This window comes from Ursus arctos, unplaced genomic scaffold, assembly GCF_023065955.2.
Source record: "Ursus arctos isolate Adak ecotype North America unplaced genomic scaffold, UrsArc2.0 scaffold_32, whole genome shotgun sequence".
Taxonomy (NCBI): Eukaryota; Metazoa; Chordata; class Mammalia; order Carnivora; family Ursidae; genus Ursus; species Ursus arctos.
The window spans coordinates 8,840,139-8,860,691 of NW_026623008.1; the positions used below are offsets into that span (position 1 = coordinate 8,840,139).

Genomic DNA, 20,553 nt, shown 5'->3' on the forward strand with positions numbered 1-20,553 from the left:
CTTGCTCACAACGTTGTTGGCTTTCACTGAGGCAACAGGACAACCACTGAGAATGAAGTCTTATGTCAGACCGCCAGGGTTTGAATCCTGGCTCTTTTGCTGTAACCTCTGGCTGTGTGGCCTTGGGCACAGTTTTTAACTTCTTTCTCCCCCGATTTTCTCATCAATGAACTGGGGGTGTTGAGTGGTGCCTCCATCATTGGGATGTTGCAAGGATTCGGGGAGATAACTACATCAGCGGGGCCCTTTGCACAGTGCATGGCATGAAGTGAGCATTCAGCGAACGATAACTTGTGTAGTTTTGCTATTATGTGGATTACTAGACTTATAACTTGTCCTTGGTACTCCTATTGTAGATGTTTAAAAACACATACAAAAGATGGTGTTTGAGTTTAAGGTTATGCTGCTCTGTGTGCTAGCACGGGAAGATGTGTAAGCAGGTAAATTCGATCGACCATTTGGGGTCACGTCTTCGGAGCTAGCACCATCCAGAGCCCGGGGCCCCTGCAGTGGCTGATGCCATCTGTGCCTGGAGGGTGAAGGTCTTCATCTACTTGTCGTAGCAAATGCGGACTGGCGCTGGCTGCTGGGGAGCGGTCAGGGAGGAGAATCATGTTTAATCCAGTCGCTGTCTTCTTCTTACCTTAGCTGGTGGGAGGCTGCATTCCTCTAGAAATGGAAGAGCTTTTGGGACAGAGTTGGGCCTGAACCAGTATCACATCTCCTGCTCGGTGTCTGTGGACCAGTGCCATCGCAGCACTGAGGCCTCCGGCACCTTGCTTAGCCCGAGGAATGGCAGCTGGAGAGGCTTCCGTCCTTGTTTTGCACTTGACGTGTTTGCAGCCGTGACTTTCGTCTTCTGGTGCCCGTAATGCACGGCCTCAGGAACCCTTCGGTGTTGGGTGTGGAAGTGCTCCAGGGGGCTTTGCACAGATAGAGGGAGCTGGCTTCACAAGAGAACAGTGCTGGATAGTGGCCCTTGGCAATGGGTTGTTTTAGAATTTTTGAAAACATTTTTATTGTGAACATTTTCAGACATCACACGAATAGTTGAATGAACTTCCCTTGACTTTATTCCTTTGAGATTCATCACATTTACGTTATTCGTTTTTTTCTTTTTACTGAAGTATTTTAAAGCAAATTCCAGATCTATCATTTTACCTCTTCATGCTTTGGTATTCATTTCTAAAAAACGTGGACATGTTCTTACGTAACCACAGCTAACTAAATTAATGAGAATTTCTTGGTATTCTGTAACACTCACTAGTCCATGATCAGATCTTTCTGATTATCTCGGAGTAGCCCTTTTACTAGTGAATTACAGAGAAATGAATGGTTAAGAAACTTCATGTCTTCCCTGTGAGCTCTGCAGTTCATTGGAATACGTTGCTTCGTCTACAAAAGGGGGAGAATTAAAAAAAAATGACATGTGATGCTTTTGAATGGGAGTTCAGATAAGGTTCACATGTTACATTTGTTGTCCTATCTCCTAAATCTCTGTTAATTAAAGAAGATCAGTCTTTACCCCCCCCCCCCCATGGCATTGGCTTGTAGAAACCGGGGTAGTGTCCTGTAGAGTGTCCCACAGTCTGGATTTGTCTTTTGGTTTCCATTTGGTGACACTTGACTTCTTTGATCTTCTCATTTTAGGAATGAAGTTAGCTCCTCAGATGCAGGTTCAACTCTTTGTGAACACTTAGTAGGTCACGCTGGGTGCTTCCTGTTGCATCATGCGGGAGGATATGTAGCATCTGGTTGTCCCACTTTTAGTGACACTAGGATTCATGCTCAGAGTGGGGTCGGGTGGTGACAGCTGGATCCCTCTAATCAAAGCATTTTTAGCCCCACTGTATTTGTTTGTTGTTTGGGTGATTAAGTGACTAGAGGCTTTCTGTTTCCCTCCTTCACGATCATCTCATTTCCTGGAGACCCTGTGTCTGTGTTAGTAAGCTTTCTGCAGCCTCCAAGTCCACTGCACCTAGAATAATCCCCTCCTTTTTTTCTCTGCCTTTCTCTACAAATGTTCCTCCTTCTTCCTTTCTTCCTGTTATTTTTTTTCCTTCTTCCCCCATCTTTTTTCCTCTTTATCATTCATTCATCAAACTTTTACTGAGCACCTGCTTAGTGGCAGGCCCTGAAGATGCAGGGTGAGTCTGGCACTTGGACGCAGTGAATGTGAATTGAGTTCCATCTTTTCCTCTCTCCTTCCTTCCCCTCAACCGAAATCTTATCTCTAGTGGTGACCCTGAGGTACTTGTCTCAACACATCCTAGATATAGAAGTCCTTTGAATATTTGAAATGACAGTGTTATGATACAGGATTTATTTGTTTCAAGGAATGTGGTTCCTAAGATACAGGATTTTGGCATTCTCCTATTTCTGCTTGTCCCTTGAAAAGAAAATCTTTGACTGTGGCTCCTAGGCGAAGTCCCAGTTGGTCGCAGAGGCTTTTATTAAATATTTGTTGAGTCATTAAACAGGATTCTAAATCATATTTATCATTTTGCTTAGACAGATTTCTTAGGGTAGGACTTAGTGAGTCTCCATGAGTAGTTACCGAATAGTACAATACGAAAACAAATGCAAAAATGAGAAAAATTGTTTTATAATGTAACACGTTTCACTCACCAAGTATAGACGAGGTGAGCACAGAGACGCCACCACAGGCCCTGGGTTTTAGGTTGTCCGGTCAAGCCCCTTTCTCCTCAGCTCTCTCCTCAGATTACGTGTGACTGATAAAGAAAGCTAAAATGAAATTGGCATCCACAAAAGCGTTACCTTCATGTTTTCTGAGCCTTTCTGTATCTTCCTCGATCAGGTTCTGCTGTTTGCCTGACACATGCCTTTTCTCCCCCAGTAAGATCTGCCTTGCTTTATCTCCCACGTTCTTAGGTTCATTCGCTCTCTCTCGTGCTGAATAAGACCACCAGTGAGCTTGCTAAAGCGAGTGTGTCCAAATTAGTGGCACACCTGGAAATGATTGGTAAGTGGGGAGAAACCAAACTTGCAAGATCTGGTAAGAATTTGAACGTCCTGCTCACAAATCTAATTGTCTTCATGTGCAAAGTAAGGTGATCAGTGGCTTAGGTTGTGGTTCTTGGTCTGCCCATTTTTGGTGGTGGTGGTTCCCAAATACTGGCTTATGGGTCAGAATCATGTGGCCAGCTTGTTAAAAATGTATGTGTCTGTCCCCCCACCACCCCCCCCCGCCCCATCCCAAAATATGATTCATTAGGTTGGGATGGGGCCCTGTGTTTTTTTGTTTTTTGTTTTTTGTTTTTTAAAGATTTTTTATTTATTTGACAGAGAGAGAGACAGCCAGCGAGAGAGGGAACACAAGCAGGGGGAGTGGGAGAGGAAGAAGCAGGCCCATAGCATAGGAGCCTGATGTGGGGCTCGATCCCATAACGCTGGGATCGTGCCCTGAGCCGAAGGCAGACGCTTAACCGCTGTGCCACCCAGGCGCCCCGGGGCCCTGTGTTTTTAACAAACTCTGTCTAGGGTGACTATATAATTTTTTGTCCAAATTGGGACATTTTGAGAGTGAAAGGGGACTTTATTAATAATTATACTACCTGGGAAACCAGGGTGTATGTTCACTCTATTGCCATGATGGGGGAGCCACCAGTAGGGGGCGTGATTTTAGGCAGGAGGATGTCACAAAGCTGACATTCTTTCTATTGGGACCCTGTAGGTTGAAGCTGTTAGTTGAACACAAGTGATCAGCTACATCAAGTTCTAAATAGGAGAGGTTTATAAAGTGTGAACAAAGCGCTGTTCCTTCCTTAAGGAACAGATAATGAAATAATGGAAGGTCAGAGCTCAAATGTTGATTCTGTAGTATGAACAAGACTGTCTTTGGGGGAAGAAATGATCTGAAATTGAGATTTCATGCCTGATATAAATTAGATTAATTATAAAAGCTCAAGGAGATAGGTCTTTAAAATCGGGAGAAGTTTGGGTGTTTTTGTTAGATGACATTAAGGGTCAGCTACAAGTATGTCTTCAATTCATTGAGAGCTGAACTAGCACGGCGAATATAAACACCTAAGTCATTGCTTTGTGTACTAGTCAACGATAAAGCTTGTTTTATGGAAGCAACAGTTTGCAGTATCGCTTTTTAATATCCACACCACGTAACGAATGATTCATCAGAGGCTCACATCCCACGTGCACATGTTTTAACATCCCTCTTTGTTCTTTTCCACCTTCCAGGGGTTTCACTCTTGTAATACTGCAGCGGTTTTAAATTTCTCTCCAGCGTCTGTCTCATTAATTGCACTTTTTTATTGAATCACACTAACACCCACTTAATGTTGCCTGAATACCTGACGTATCTCTGACACTTCTCCTTTATTCTTTTATCCATAGTACAATTAGGAGACCTTTTGTTATTTCACTAATCCTAATTAGTGATCTTAATCTCCGAAAGGATCCCATTTTGTCTGTTTTTAGAAATATTTTATCCTTTAATTTGTGTATGCATTTAATTTAATTTCTTTCCCCTTCTAAAGGTTAAAGTACGATATTGCTGTATTGTTTCACCACCCCCCCTTGGACTTTTGCATTGAGACTGTTTGAAACAATGTGGAAAATGTTTTCGGTGGGTGTATTGGAATATGAAAATTTGCCTTTGACATTTAATTTGATTAAATAGTGAAAAGTCTGAGGCATGTGTATATCGGCTTTTGTGCCAGACATATTTAAAGGTGTAGGACAAAAAAAGATACGTAAGAATGTGTTCTAACTTTAACATCCCTAGATGGAGACCTGGCCTTACAGGGAAGCATCGGGAGCCTGTCCCTGAGTGACCTCACAGCCCACGGAGAATTCTACAGAGAGCGGTTCACTACCAGTGGGGAAGAAGCACTCATCTTCCAGACTTTTAAGTAAAAATATCAGTTTTTCTCATTTGACATTGCATCATACTCGCTTGCTATTTCAACTTTTTGTTGGTTAAACAAAAGTTTAAAAAAATTTTACCTTCTTAGGTAAAATTGATATGATCTAGTTACAGGGAATCCTGATTTATAGTAAAACTGATCTGTATTGAAGCGGGCTGCTCAGTCTTCATAAACAGATGGTGTGTGATTGAAATAACTTTTTTTTTTAAAGATTTTATTTATTTATTTATTTGACAGAGAGAGAGAGAGAGCCAGCTAGAGAGGGAACACAAGTAGGGGGAGTGGGAGAGGAAGAAGCAGGCTCTTAGCGGAGCACGGAGCCTGATGTGGGGCTTGATCCCAGGACTCTGGGATCACGCCCTGAGCCGAAGGCAGACGCTTAACGACTGAGCCACCCAGGCGCCCCATGAAATAATTTTTTTAAGAGTTTTTTTTACGTAATCTCTACACCCAACATGGGGCTTGAACTCACAACCCTAAGATAAGAGTTGTACACTCCACCGACTGAGCCAGCCAGGTGCCCCCAAATAATTGTGATTATTAAAAAGCCTGGGCTCTCATGCCGGCTTCATGCTGACTTGTTTTGTGACCGTAGGCAAGTCACTTAATCTCCATGAATCAGTTTTTCTATCTAAATATTGAAGGAGTGAAGTTAGGTCGGTTTCCATCTAGCTCGCAACGTTCTGGGATGATTTCAGCCTGAAAATGTTGTTGAAGGTATGGTTGTTAAATTATATTATGCATTTTTTTTCTGTGTAAAGACGATCTATATCGAATCTTTTCATTTTTAGAATTTAGAAGGCATTTTTAGACCTATGTAGTTTTTAAAGAATGGTGTCTTCCGAAGGCTGAAAGTTTAAAATGGTGGGTTTTCAACATTTTGGGGAGCTGTTAGAAAGTATAGTTAGCCAGCTCTGCCCCCCAAATACTCGGTTCTATGGGAGTGCTCAGTTGTTTTTTTTTTTTACATTTGTTTATGTGATTCTAATGTTTAACTAGAGTTGAGAAAAACTGTCCCCAAAGATGTCTGAGAACTTTATTTTCATTTTCAGGGGAAGTATATCATACTCTACTGAGAATGTAGATTGACATGTTTATATTATTACCTACCACAGTGGTGTAATCTATGATAAATAAGATAATTAATATAAAAGTCCTAACTGTCTGCCTGACACAAAATAGGTGCTTAAGCAGATGTGAGTTTCTTTCCCTTGTGACTGTGTCCCGTACAATTTATTATTACGATGCCATGTCTTTTAAATTGAAAACTATTCATAAAAGTGTTCTAATTTGTCTTGGAATATAAATGCTGAACCTCTCTGGCCTGCATTTCACTGAAGTAAAATGAAGATGTCTTCCTACCTCCAGGAGACAGTTTTCCCCAGAAACATTGATTGTGTTGCCTGCTGTTCCTTACCCATTGTTTCATGGACTTATTTTTTATCTTTTGAGTCCATATTGTTACAGTCTTTGAGCGGGAAGAATCACTCTTCCCTAAAGGCAGGGAAAGAGCCCTGATGAAAGGTGTGAGCCCCAGGTGGCTTCTGAGTGAGTTCTAGAATCAAGAGTGAGTCTAGTGCCAGGGCTGCCCACCCTGTTCACAGCCATGGCCATCACCCCAGATTTTGATTTCACAGCCTCGGCACATTGCTGCAGCTTAGAAAAGGAGTGATTATTGGAGTTTGCTTCGTCAAACCTGATTGCAGAGTGGCATTTTAATAGTTAAAGCTGTTTTCTAGGGGAAACCCCTGAACGAGCCTGTTTTCTTCCAATACTGCTTTATATCTGGCTGCCAAGTCACACTTCTGCTCTTCCTCCCAGATACGGCCGGCCTGACCCTCTGCTCCGGAGAGAACATGACATCCGGGTGAGCCTCCAGATGGCCTCCGTGCAGTATGTGCACACGCAGCGCTTTCAGGCTGAGGTGGTGGCCTTCGTTCAGCACTTCACTCAGCTGCAAGACGTCTTAGGGCGCCAGCGAGCAGCTATCGAGGGGCAGACGGTAGGAAGGCTCATTTCCCCAAGTTGCTTTTCCAGTTTGATCAATAGAACTTTTAAGCCTCTAGGGAGAAGTCTGGAAAATTTCACTGCAAAAAGGAAAGGACTTTAGGTAATTTTATGCTTACTAGTGTCCTCCACGTAGCCAGCTCTCTACAGAAGTCTTATTGTGATTGGAGAGCTTACATTCCTTCTTCATTGTGTCCTGTTTTAATGACCTGTAAGGTTTAGCTTTAGCTTCCTCTAAAGAAGATAAACGGAATTTATGGCTAACGCTTAAGACTTCTGGTCCCTTTTAGTACTTCAGTGGAGATACTTCTCTTGAAAAGCGTTTCCAAGGAACATATCAATTATATAAAGAGAGTTTTTTCCAAATAGATTAGCGGTTCCCAACTTCTTTGATCATGGTTCTCTTAATGTTTTGGATATATTTCCATGGCACATCCTCAGCAAAAAGACACACCTAATGGTCTTTCCATTTAAAGAATAGTTACGTCTAAACAAGTACCTAAACATTTCCTAATGACTCAGTAGCCGTTTAAAAAAATAACACATAAGTGAAAGACTAATATTTTTATTTTCGTTTGTAAATAAATTACTTGCTAGCAGGGGTGTAAGTGCCCCTTGGGCACCGTACAGCTTCTCAGACTTGGGGCCAGGCTGGACACGGCAGCCGTCATTCATTGTCTCATGGCCCATTATCACAGCAACTGCCAAAGACCCAGTGTCGCGAAGACGAGACATCATCGAAAGGAGTGTAGCATGGTCTAACATTGAACGTGAACTACCTCAGTCTAGTACGCGCAGCGTCCGACAGATGATGTGTTTGCCTCAGAAATTTGAACTGTCCTGGCAGCACGCACGTGCGTGGCAGCGTCTTGTGGTGTCTTGGCACAGGGTCTGGGAACCACAGAAGACGTTTACAGGGCAGTCCTTTGTAAAACTTACTTATTTTTAAGCTTTGTTAGGTAAAAGATTATAATGAAATAAATAGATACTGTCTTTATAGTGACAACATTTAAAAAGTTCAATTTCATTTACATGTTTTGGGTATGTTACATATTGATTTAGTATAGAATCCAAGTAAAAGGACATTTGGAGAAAAGTCTCCTTCTCAGTTACTTTTCCTCAACCACCCAGTTTCCCTCCCTGGAAATAATCAGTGTTACTAGTTTCCTGTGTATCTTTGAGAGAATATATTTTTTAAAAAATATAAAAGCACAGGGGTGCCTGGGTGGCTCAGTTGGTTAAGCCTCCAACTCTTTATTTCAGCTCAGGTCTTGATCTCAGGGCTGTGAGTTCAAGGCCTGTGTTGGGCTCTACACTGGGCGTGGAGCCTACTTAGTTAAAAAAAAATCTATATCTATATTTATACCTATATATAAAAGCACAGTCAAATTATAGGGAATGTGGGAAAAAAGGATCAATCTTATCCGTGTCCTAGTACCCCAGGTAGATTTTAATTTGTTTTCATTGTTTTTTAAATTTCTCCCTATGCATGTTTCCATGGATGTATTCATAGAGTATATAACCTTTTCTTTTCTCTTTAGAAACTTTTAAAATAATTTTTTATTTGACACATACAAAACAATATCTGTAGCATGTCAGTTTCGAAGTATGATAGTAAAATGAACAGTCGGGAAATAAATAAAAATTAAAACATCGCTAATGCTGCCGCATATGTTCCTTCCCCTTCTCATTCCTGTCAACTCCTTAGGTAACTGATCTGATTTTTGGGTCTTGTGGTCCCTTAAAAAAAAGATATAGTATCTTATTTCATTTGTTTTGATCTTTACAAAAATGGTATTAAGCTGTGTTCAATGTTCTGTTACTTTTTTTTAGTTTTCATTTAGTTAGATACATTCATTTTTTTTTTTTTAAAGATTTTATTTATTTATTTGACAGAGACAGCCAGCGAGAGAGAGAACACAAGCAGGGGGAGTGGGAGAGGAAGAAGCAGGCTCTTAGTGGAGGAGCCTGATGTGGGGCTCGAACCCAGAACACTGAGATCACGCCCTGAGCCGAAGGCAGATGCTTAACCACTGCACTACCCAGGCGCCCCAGATACATTCATTTTGTTACATGTGATTGCCTTTCATTTAATTTCACTGTTGTAGTTCATGGCGTGGAGCACAGATTTATCCATTTTCTTGTTGAACATTTGGTTGTTTACAGTGTTCTGCTCTTGTGTACTATGTCTCTTCGTGCACACGTGTGAGAGTTTCTCCAAGCAGGATTTCGGGGCCATGGGGTATGCACGTGTTTATCTTTACAAGATAGTAGTGCCAGATTGTTTTCCCTAAACGATTATACATTCCCATTGGCAATGTGTAAGAATTCCTTTTAATTCATATCCTTGTATGAATTCATATCCTCTAATTCATATCCAACACTCATATTGTTAACCTTTTTATTCTGGGCCAATAATGGTGTAAAATGGCATTATTACATTTATGGTCTACTTCTGCCTTTTATTTTATTTTTACTTCTTATTTTTAAAATAATGGAAAAACAATTTAATTCCTACCTATACTTTTAAAAAAAGCATTTAAATCGAGAAATAGCATACAGTACATACAGTAATGTAATATAAAGTGTGTTAATTTTATGTATACATTTTTGAAAGCCATCATGTTAACCTTTTTTCATAATCTGGTTCCATTTTGCTTTGCATTTTTCATAGCGATCCTATTTAATAACTGTATAATCCATCAAATCAGTTTACTTAACCATTTCCTTGTTTTTTAACATTTAAATTGCTTCCAGTTTTTCATTCTTATGAGTAATGCTTCTATGAATAGTATTGTGTACCTAGTTTTTTTTTTTTTCTTTCATTTTTTGAGTTATTTTTATACTATTGAATCCTGTGAACGATATTGTTTGGTCAAAGTGATGAACATTTTTGTGACTCTCAATTGGATACTTTTAATAAATGTTGTCTGTTAGAATTATGTACCCTTAAAATGATTATTGTCACCTGTGTGGTTTAAGCAGCAGTGTTAAGGAATCGCTCGGGATAGGAAGTGAGACACTGTGCATTAGTGTGTAATTGGGTTTAATTTCCTGGGTTAAGCAGAAATTAAACAGGAGGGGCGCCTGGGTGGCACAGCGGTTAAGCGTCTGCCTTCGGCTCAGAGCGTGATCCCGGCGTTATGGGATCGAGCCCCACATCAGGCTCCTCCGCTATGAGCCTGCTTCTTCCTCTCCCACTCCCCCTGCTTGTGTTCCCTCTCTCGCTGGCTGTCTCTATCTGTGTCAAATAAATAAATAAAATCTTTAAAAAAAAAAAAAAAAAAGAAACTAAACAGGAGTCTTTAAAGTTTTTGGTATATCAAGTTGGGTAAGACAAGTAGATGATAAAGGGATGACCTTCTCTGTTTTGAACAGTGCTAAGTGTGTGGGCGCCGAAGAAAAGCTGATCTTCTCAAGATCTTTAATCCTAGCTATTTGTATTACGTAGGTTTAAGATTTTGCATTACTAAGATTTATGGAGAGAGCTAAAGACCTACTTTTATTTGCTGGTAAAATTGAGGCTATTTTGAAATTTCAATACCTTTCTCCTGGTGGCAGGTGGTATCCTCTACCTTTGACTTGTACCTGAATTTTTATTCCTCTCTTTTCTGGTGTCTGTAAATAATGATCCAGTAGGACTTGACGTTTCTTTTTAGTCTTGATGTTTGAAATTATAAGAGCATCATGTACCTCAATTGGGCCAAATATGAATTTATTTTTTATCCCAGAAGTGTGATCTTGTTTTCCTCTGTCTTCTGCTTTACATGTTGTTTCTTTTATTTGTTAAACTTCTTTATTCTCTGAGCAACTGGGAGTGCAGATTTTTGGTGGAGCTAAGATGTGGTATTGCAGTTTCGAAATCTTGGTACAAGAATCTGGGGTCTGGGTGTTGCCAGTATAAGCTGTTTCACCAGCAGCGAGTTATTTTTCTTGCTGTTCTTCTTTTGACTCAGTTATTGGAGGAAAATGGAGATACAAAAATAAGTATGCTGTACATTCGCTTAATAATATATTAATGATGCTTTGGAGTTTTCGGAGTGCTTTCACATATATTATCTCATTCGATCCTTATGACAACCTTGTTTGTTCATTTTTGTGAATTATTTAGTGAATCTTCATTGACAAATGATCTATCATACAGTCTGCCAGGTGGTAGGAACATCATGGAAAACAAGAAAGACAAGGTCATTGCCTTAATGGAGCTCATGTTTTAGTGAGATGATATAACCCAGGAAAAAATATAATTAGTTACGATTATAGCCAGTGAGGGAGTGGTGGGCAGGTGTGTTATTGCCGTTTTATCAGTGAGGAAACAGTAATCCTAACTCTGCTTGTCTGGAGCTCTGGCTGACTCATGATTCAGCTTTTCTCTTAATGGGGAAGCATATAACATGTAACCGTAAAGGCGTGTTAGAAAACGAAGAGCTATGCGGTGTTAGTGTATTAGTTTTGAACTGCCCCTTAATACGTCGAACTTTATAAAGTAGAATTGTATGCTACTAGGTGATTGCTTCTGCGTGCCGCAGGCGGGTGGTATCATTTTGTCCTTACAACAGCTCTTGCAGGTAGGGCTTATGATTCCTCCCATCTTACAGGTAAGGAAAGTGAGACCCAGAGACCTAACAAGTTACCCAGGCTTGCCAGGCTTTTGAGTGGCCAGGGTGGGGGGATTCTACTCCCATTCTGAGTGCCTCCACTAACCTGCCAAAATGCTAACAGTCTTTATCTCCGAATGTGAGGTTATGCATGATATCAGATTTCTTCTATTTGCTTGTTTTTCCCTTCTAAGTGTGCTGCAGTGAATATGAGTTAATTTGTAAATCTGAAGTTTACTCAAAGAACAAAGCAAAGGCGCAGTAGTCACGGATTGATAGACAATACCAGCAAATCATCTACTACGGTTAGGAAGTGAACATGCTACTTATTGTGTTGTAAATTCTCCTGACTCACGTGCTTAACACCAAAGAAAGAAGAGCTTTTTTATACTATAAAGGCTGTATTTTTTCTTTTTAAAAAGAAATGTTTTTTATAGGTAACAAAAAAAATCAATAAAAATATGAATAAGTAGAAAATTTAGACTGTCTTGTTCTCACTTTTGTAATCTGTATTTTTCACTGATTAATATATGAGAAACATTTCATTGTATTAGCGTATTATGCTTTTTGTCCCCTTTGTCGTGGTATTATTTGCTTACAGTAAAATTAAGCAATTTTAAGAATACAGTTCAATGAGTTTTAACAATTGTATAGTCTTGTAACCCCGGTCACATCCAGATTTTTAGAACATTTCTGTTATTCACAAAGTTTCCTCGCTTCCCTAGGCAAAGTCTCCTAATCCCTGCGTCCTGGCAGCCTTTGGTCTGTTTTCCGTCAGAACAGTTTAGCCATTTTTTTTTTTTTTTAGAATTTTCTATAAATGAAATCATACAGCATAGTTGTGTCTGGCTTTTTTTCACTTAGCATGATGCTCTTGAGCTCCATCCATATTGCTGCAAGTAGCAGCCGTGCGATTTCTTTTTATTGCTGAGTAGTATTTTATTTGTTGAATGTAATACAATTTGTTTATCCATTCACCTACTTTATGTTCATTTGGGTAGTTTCAAGTTTTTGGCTATTATGAATAAGACTACTGTGAACATTCGTGTTCAAATCTTCGTGTGGACGTATGTTTTCATTTCTCTTACGTAAATACCTAAGAGAGGAATTGCTGCGCCATGTGGTAACTGTGTGGTTAACTTTATAAGGAACTGTCTTCAGAATTGTTCTGGAAGGGGGCTCCTGGCTGGCTCAGTCGGTACAGCATGCAACTCTTGGGCTCCATGTTGTGAGTTGGGGCTCCACATTGGGCATGGGGCCTCCTTTTAAAAAAAAACAAAAATCAGGGGGTGCCTGGGTGGCTCAGTCATTAAGCATCTGCCTTTGGCTCAGGGCGTGATCCCAGGGTCCTGGGATGGAGCCCCACATCAGGCTCCTCCGCTGGGAGCCTGCTTCTTCCTCTCCCACTCCCCCCACCTGTGTTCCCTCTCTCGCTGGCTGTCTCTCTGTCAAATAAATAAATAAAATCTTAAAAAAAAATCATTCAAAAAAAAAAGTTTAAAAAATTGTTTTTGCGATTCTAGATTCTTTGCTTTTTCTTGTGGATTTTAGAATCAGCTTGTCAGTTTCTACAATTAAGCCTGCTGAGATTTTGATTGGGATTGTGTTGAATCTGTAGGTCAACTTTTGGAGAATTGAAATCTCCGTACTATTGCGTCTTTTGTCTGAGTGTGGCGTATTTCTCCATTTATCCAGGTCTTCAGTTTCTCTCAGCAGCGTTTGTAGTTTTGAGTGTACTGGTCTTATTCATCTTTTGTTAAATTGATCCCTAGACATTTTATATTTTTGATGCTGTTATAAGTGCTATTTTGAAAATTCAATTTCCGGTTCTCTGTAGACTGTACATAGAGATACAATTGATTTTTATACACTGACCTTGCACCCTGCAACTTTGCTAGATATTCTTACCAGTTCCAGTTACTTTTTGGAGATTCTTTAGGATTTTTTACGTAGATGATCATGTTGTCTGTCAATAGAGATTTACTTTTTCCTTTTCAATTTGTATGCCCTTCATCTCTTTTTCTTCCCTTACTACGCTGATAGGACTTCCATTACAATGTTGCGTAGAAGGGGTGAGAACAGACATCCTCACCCTGTGTCCAGTCATGGGGAAAAGCATTCAGTTATTCTTGGGGTTGGCAGACTATGGCCTGTGAGAATATACGCCTACACACACATACATAAAGTTTTATTGGAACACAGCCACGTTCATTCACTTACGTACTGTCTGTGGATTTTTTACAGTTTTCTTGATTTGGTATGGATTTTTGTACTATGTTCCTGAGAGATATTAGTTTGTAGTTGTCTTTTCTGGAATAGAAAATAATGCCTTTTCTGGTTTTGGTAACGGGGCAGTGCTGTCCCTGTGGAATGAATTCTAAGTGTTCCCTTTTCTATTTTCAGAAGAGTTTGTGTAGAATTGATATTATTCTTTCTTTGTATATTCTGGATGCAAGCCCTTTGATAAATGTGCTGTGAATATTTTCTCCCAGTCTGTGGCTTTCTTCCCTATTTCCTAACACTATTCTTTGAAAAGCAGAAGTTTTTTTCCATTTTGGTGAAGTCCAGTTTTTTTCTTTTATGGTTAGTTCTGTTTGTGTTTCGTCAAAGGAATCTTTGTCCACCACTAGGTGGCGAAAATTTTCTCCTGTGCCCTCTGTTCGAAGTTTTATAATTTTAGATCTCTTCCATTTTGAGTTAATTATTTTTAAAGATTTTTGTTTTTTAAAGTAATCTCCACAGCCAGCATGGGGCTTGAACTCACAGCCCTGAGATCAAGACTTGCATGCTCTACTGACTGAGCTGAGCCATCCAGGTGCTCTTGAGTTAATTTTTGTGTATTTTGTGAAGTGAGGGCTGAGTTGTTTTTTTTCCCCATATACATATCTAGACTGTTCATTTCCCATTGTATTATCTTGGCACATCTGTTGAGAAATAATCGACCATATAGGCATGTGTGTATTTCTTCACTTTCTATTCTGTTCCATTGATTTATATTTGATTGTATGCCAATACAATCTTGTCTTAACTACTGCCGCTTTCTATTGTGTGTTGAAATTGGGTAGTGTAAGTCCTCCAACTTTGTTCTTTTTCAAAGTTGTTTTGGCTACTTCAGGACCTTTGCTTTTCCATACAAATTGTAGAATCAGCTTGTCTTTCTACAGTAAAATCTGCTGGGATTTTGATTGGAATTGCACTGAATCTATGTATCTGGAGAATCAACATCTTAATAATATTGAGGCTTTGGATCCTCGAGTATGGTGTATCTCTCCATTTAAGTAGGACTTCAGTTTCTCTCAGTACTGTGTTGTAGTTTTGGGTATTCTGGTCTTACACATCTTTTGTTAAATTGATCCTTAGGTATTTGAAATTTTGATGCTGTTATAAATGATACCAACTTTTTAAAAAATTTCAATGTCCAGTTGTTTAAGTGTGAGAAATATAATTAACTTTCATATATTGACATGTTGACCTCTTACTCTTCAATCTTGCTAAACTTATCCTAGTTCCTTTTGATTCTTTAGGATTTTCTACATAGGTGATTATGTTGTCTGGAATAAGAGAGTTGTATTTTTTCCTTTCCAACCTATAGGTCTTTTTGCACAGACTAGGACTTCAGCATAATGTTGAATAGAAGTGGTGAGAGCCTTGCCTTTTCCTTATCTTAGGGGGAAACATTCTGTAAATATGATGTTAGCCATAGATAGTTTGTGCATGTGTTTTTTTAAGGAATCTCTCCACTGCATCTAAGTTGTCAGTTTGTTGGCATGAAGTAGTTCAAAGGTTCCCTTATCTTTTTAATATTTGTAAGTCCTGGGGGTGCCTGAGTGGGTCCGTTGGCTAAGCATCTGCCTTCAGCTCAGGTCCTGATCCTGGGGTCCTGGGATGGAGCCCCACGTTGGGCTTCCTGCTCAGCGGGGTGTCTGCTTCTCCCTCTTCCTCTGCCCCGCCCACTCATTCCTGCTCTCTCCCTCTCCCTCTCTCTCTCAAGTGAGTAAATAAAATCTTTTTTTTTTTTTTTTTTAAAGATTTTATTTATTTATTTGACAGACAGCCAGTGAGAGAGGGAACACAAGCAGGGGGAATGGGAGAGGTAGAAGCAGGCTCATAGCGGAGGAGCCTGATGTGGGGCTCGATCCCATAACGCCGGGATCACGCCCTGAGCCAAAGGCAGACGCTTAACCGCTGTGCCACCCAGGCGCTCCGAGTAAATAAAATCTTTAAAAAAAATTTTTGTGAGTTCTGTAGCAGTGTCCCTCACTCCTTCCTGATAGTGACAATTTTTGTTTTCTTCCTGTTTTCTTGATTCATATAGCTAGAATCAGTCTTTTCAAATAATAAACTTATTGAGGCCTGTGTTATGGCCCAGGCATGTTCTCAATGAGTATGCCAGCTACACTTGGAAAGATTGTATATTCTGTGGTATTGGGTATTGTGTTGTATAAATGTTTAATTGACTTTTAAAAATTATCTGTTTTCTAAATAACTGATTTCTGGTTTATATTATTTTTTTTCCTTCTACGTACTTGCGTTCATTTTGCTTTTGCTTTTTCTCGCTTCTTACACTTTGATCCCTGATTTTCATCTTTATTCTTTTATATAAAATAAACATTCAATACTATGCTATACATTTTTCATTAAGTACTGTTTTAAGTGTGTCCCACAAAATTGACTATGCTACATTTTCCGTATCAGTTAGGCCAAAATATTTTTCTGTTTCCCTTGTGATTTCTTCTTTGACCCTTGGGTTATTAAGTGTGTAGTCTACTTTCCATATTTGGGGGTTTACCATTATCTTGTTATCGAGTTCTAGTGTAACTCCGTGGTGCTACTAGCATATACCCTGTGTGATTTTACTTGTTTTAGAATTATGAATTTTGGGAACTTTTGGGAACCAGAAGCTATTTGGTTGTAAAATTGAGGTGTTGATTGGGCCTCTGAATTAGTTTTTCTTCCTGTTTCAGGTGAGAGATCAAGCACAGCGCTGTTCGCGGGTTCTCCTGGATATTGAGGCGGGTGCTCCTGTTCTCCTTATCCCCGAAAGTTCCAGATCAAATAATCTGATTGTAGCAAATTTGGGGAAGTTGAAGGTCAAGAACAAGTTTCTCTTTGCTGGTTTTCCTGGGACCTTTTCCTTACAAGATAAGGTGAGCAGTCAACATCCATTCCGTTTTCAGTCCACCTGTTTGAGCGCCGGTTGAAGATTTCACGTGTTGCCGCAAGATTACTTGTAACTGCTGTTACTTTTGTGGTGTGTGCGGCTTGAGCGATTTTTTTGACATTTTATCGACATTTCAGTTAACCTTTTAATAGAGATAGTGTAAATTATAACTTTTACCTGTCGTATGCAAACAACCAACAGAACCAACCTTCTGTCTGTATAATGCTTTTCTCACAGGCTGACCTTATAAAATGATCAACTTTTTACATGACCTGCCTTTTTTCAGAGGATGGGATTTGGCCTGTGGTTTATCTGAAGCCGTGCATATCTTCATAATAAAATTTTGTACAGTGTATGGCTCTACAGTTTAAAACAACTTTAGTACTTGTATATTTCTTATGGCAACGTTTAGAGGTAACTGCGCTGAAGATCGTTGCTTTCATTTTACATTCACGTAGTAGATTGCAGCCGTGGTGCGGGAGGTGGTCTCACGAGCCCCTCCCACCCATTTCTGCAGTCCGCGAGACTAACGCTGCTGGAACTTGGGACAGGGTCTTGTTGTTCTAGGTGTGTGTTCTAATGGAACCTTGCTGGTTTCCGTGGCAGCTTTGCAGTTTATCTGCTAATTAAGAACAAATTCATTTACTAGGATTCCCAGCTAGTTATGCCCGTCTTTAGTCTAATAGCTAATAATATAGGGAGAGAGCCTTTGAAGCAGGAGGTACATAACATTTCATTATGAGCTCTTATGACTGGCAATAATAGCTGTAAATAGCCAGCATTCGCTGGATGCTTCTTACATATCAGCCAGTGCTAAGCTCTTTACATATTTGTCCTTTCTTCCCGCCTCCTTAGCAACCTAAGGGGGTATCTGGTTTTATTAACCCCATTTTTTGCGCTAAAGATATTGAGACTAAGGTAGGGTAGGTCATTCGTTTTGGATAATACAGCTAGTCACAAGTACAGCATGGGCCCCAGACTTGGCATGCCTGCCTTCCATACTCTTAACTGTGCTATGCCTTCACCTCCCGCTATTAGGGTTAAGTCTGTGTGGGGAGAGTTAACTGGGGAGGGCTGTCCCTGCGATGTGCCTTACGGGTCCTGGCCTGCATAGCTGTAGGTCTTTTGAGTTTTCTAAAGGGTGTGGCTGAGTTCATTAGAATAATTTCGAGGGAAGAACTCCAAAAATGATCACGGGAAAGATACAAATTTGAGCAGTTAGTGTTTGCCTCTCTAGGTGTAGAAAGAAAAGAAGTTGAGAAAGTGTGAGGAGGGTGCTAGTTCTTACCAGGACTTTGCCAAGGACCTCAGCTTGGTTCAGAAAGTAATAGGAGACTATATTGGTTGGTAATGCCTGAACTCAAATAATATTATTATTTTCAAATTACTGTCTCCTCCATATTTTTCTTCCTTTGTTTTATTTATCACTCATCCATTTACTCACTCTTACAGAGCTACACATCCCGAGCTGAAAATATTTGATTCAGCAAGCGGGAGTGGGTAGAGAAAGAAGGGTGCAGACAGACAGCGGGAACGTGGCCGCCATGTTTGTTTGTCATAACCTTGGGTTCAGACCAGAGCGAGGACGAGGGGTTGAGGGGCGGGTTGTCCATGTATCACCTCACTTGTAGTCACTCAAAGAAACCAGATGCAGTGATCCCAGCAGAGGGTGGCACCAGAGCAGCAGTGCTCAGCACTGGGGGGCAGAGCGCCACCACCTCATAGCTTCATAGACCGGCCTTCAGGCAGAACTAATGATTGAGAACTTGCTTCTTGACCTCGCTATGGAAAGCCCTCCTGTGGGAATGATAGGCCTTCCCTGCTTTGACAGGGACACATAGGCTTCCACTTAGGTATGATTTTTAAAGAGAGTAAAAATAAAATCAGTGTCTGCTGCTCTTTCACAGTAGAGCACTGGTAACCTGGGGCTTAACAAAGAAAGTCTGTTTTCACAGTTGAGAGAGAAGCATTTTGCTGTTCACTGACCAAAGTCTTAAAGGACATAAAAGAAAGATCCATTTGTGAAAAGAAAGATTGTAACCGCTAAAAGTTCTCGCTTCTGAAATTTCCTTAGTATGATGTATTTATAGTTAACATGACTAGCTTTTTTTTTTTTTTTTTAAGATTTTAATCCTTGAGAGAGAGAGCAGAGAGATAGCGCATGAGTGGTGGGAGCAGCAGAGAGAAAGGGAGAAGCAAACTCCCCGCTCGGGGCTCGATCCCAGGACCCCAGCATCAGGACCTGAGCCGAAGGCAGACGCTTAACTGGCTGAGCCACCCAGGTGCCCCAGCAGGACTAGATATTAAACAAATGTGTCAGAACTTCTGTTTGCACATGAAGGTTGTCCTCACCATCACCTTGGGACACTTTGTTCCAAAATCTCATTCCAGCTCTGCCCGAGGGAGAGCTGAATCCCTCCTTTGGAGCATCTTTTGAGCCGACAGTAAGCTCTACAGCATATCTGTGTCTGTGGTAAATCTTTGTTTTGAGAACTAGATTTTTTAGGAAGAGATCAGCTAGAACCAGAATGGGTCATCAGGTCGAATAATACTATTTTTGTTTCCCTCTCCTTCCTAAAAAGGTAAAGGACTGGTGTTCTCTATCAGTCATATCTATATATGGGCTCATGAGCTAACTCAGAAGATAGCCTCTAAAGAATTGCCAAAATATTTGAAGAAATTTTTGCGCATGAGTTTCTGCTTTGTTAAATAAGCCAAATAACAGCACACAGTCTGTAGCATTTTAATCAAAGACTTTTCCTGTATTTGTTTTTGAGGATTTGATTTTAAGTGGCAGTGCGTACAAGGATCACTTTTTCTTCAAGGTATAAATACACTTTTTGCCTCCTGGTTATTCTGAAAAACCTTATGGGATTCAGCAGTCGATTCACATTCATTTCTTTAAAAAGAAAACCTTTCAAGAACTAACTCTTTAGGTACCACGTACTTGGGAAAGCCTGCTTATCACCTTTTTGTCTCTTTGATGAGTCACTTCCCTCCTGTGTCCAGAGAAGGGCTTTCTTAAGGACCAATAAAGGAAATTTCTTTTGTTTTTTTGGCTCTAGGCAGTAATTTCTTGATAATCTGATTTCCTTAAATCCTAGAAAAACTTTTATCTTGTTATGTGCCAGGGATTGTTCTGTAGAATTCCCTAAGGGCTGCTTGGAGTGTGTCGCCTGGTAAAGCCTTGGTAATCAGATAAAGCCCTCTGCGGAGCTCACCTCTCCACAGGCACAGTCAGCTCGGTTGATCTAGGCCTACATGAAGTGAAGACTTGCTTTCTTCACCAAACATCACTTTGCGTTTACATTTTCCCTTTAGTGTATTTGCATGTGTGAGGTTTGTCTAGTATGCATTCCAGTGGTTAAAGAACAGGAAGTAATCCTGAAATCAAAGCTCACGGAGGGGTTATTTGCCTTTGAGTTCCCCTGACTCCAGTGTGTTTGGGATTGTTTTACACAAATCCATGTCTTAATGAGTGCAGGCTTGGATTTTTTTACATATGCTTTTACTTTCATTCTTCTCAACCGTAACTCACGCTTAGACCATAATTTCTAAGTCAGCCTTTCAAAAGCTTTGAGTTAATTCCTCAAGCCATTGATTTATTTAAAGCAACTAGAGAGGGGATGTAGAGATGAATCAAGCGAAAGAGCAACGACTACTCTCTAGAGTTTAAATAAACTAAGCAAGGGGGAAGGGTTTTACTGTTGAAATATTTAAATAAGAGCATTTACCTAGCAGGGGCGCCTGGGTGGCACAGCGGTTAAGCATCTGCCTTTGGCTCAGGGCGTGATCCTGGCGTTCTGGGATCGAGCCCCACATCAGGCTCCTCTGCTATGAGCCTGCTTCTTCCTTTCCCACTCCCCCTGCTTGTGTTCCCTCT

The 20,553-nt window shown here is 40.3% G+C and overlaps 1 protein-coding gene across 5 annotated transcripts in view; it reads left to right on the forward strand.

Moving 5' to 3' along the window:
* VPS13D (vacuolar protein sorting 13 homolog D) overlaps positions 1-20,553 on the forward strand; it is a 253,616-nt gene that overhangs the window by 37,515 nt on the left and 195,548 nt on the right. For all 5 annotated transcript variants that reach the window (XR_007190630.2, XR_007190631.2, XR_007190632.2 and 2 more), the window contains 4 exons: positions 2,893-2,983; positions 4,763-4,889; positions 6,726-6,906; positions 16,474-16,656. Coding sequence is in view for 1 of the 5 variants with exons in the window: in XM_026519809.4 (XP_026375594.1) it covers positions 2,893-2,983; positions 4,763-4,889; positions 6,726-6,906; positions 16,474-16,656 (582 nt within the window). In the remaining 4 variants the exon portion in view is untranslated. The remainder of the gene's footprint in view (positions 1-2,892; positions 2,984-4,762; positions 4,890-6,725; positions 6,907-16,473; positions 16,657-20,553) is intronic.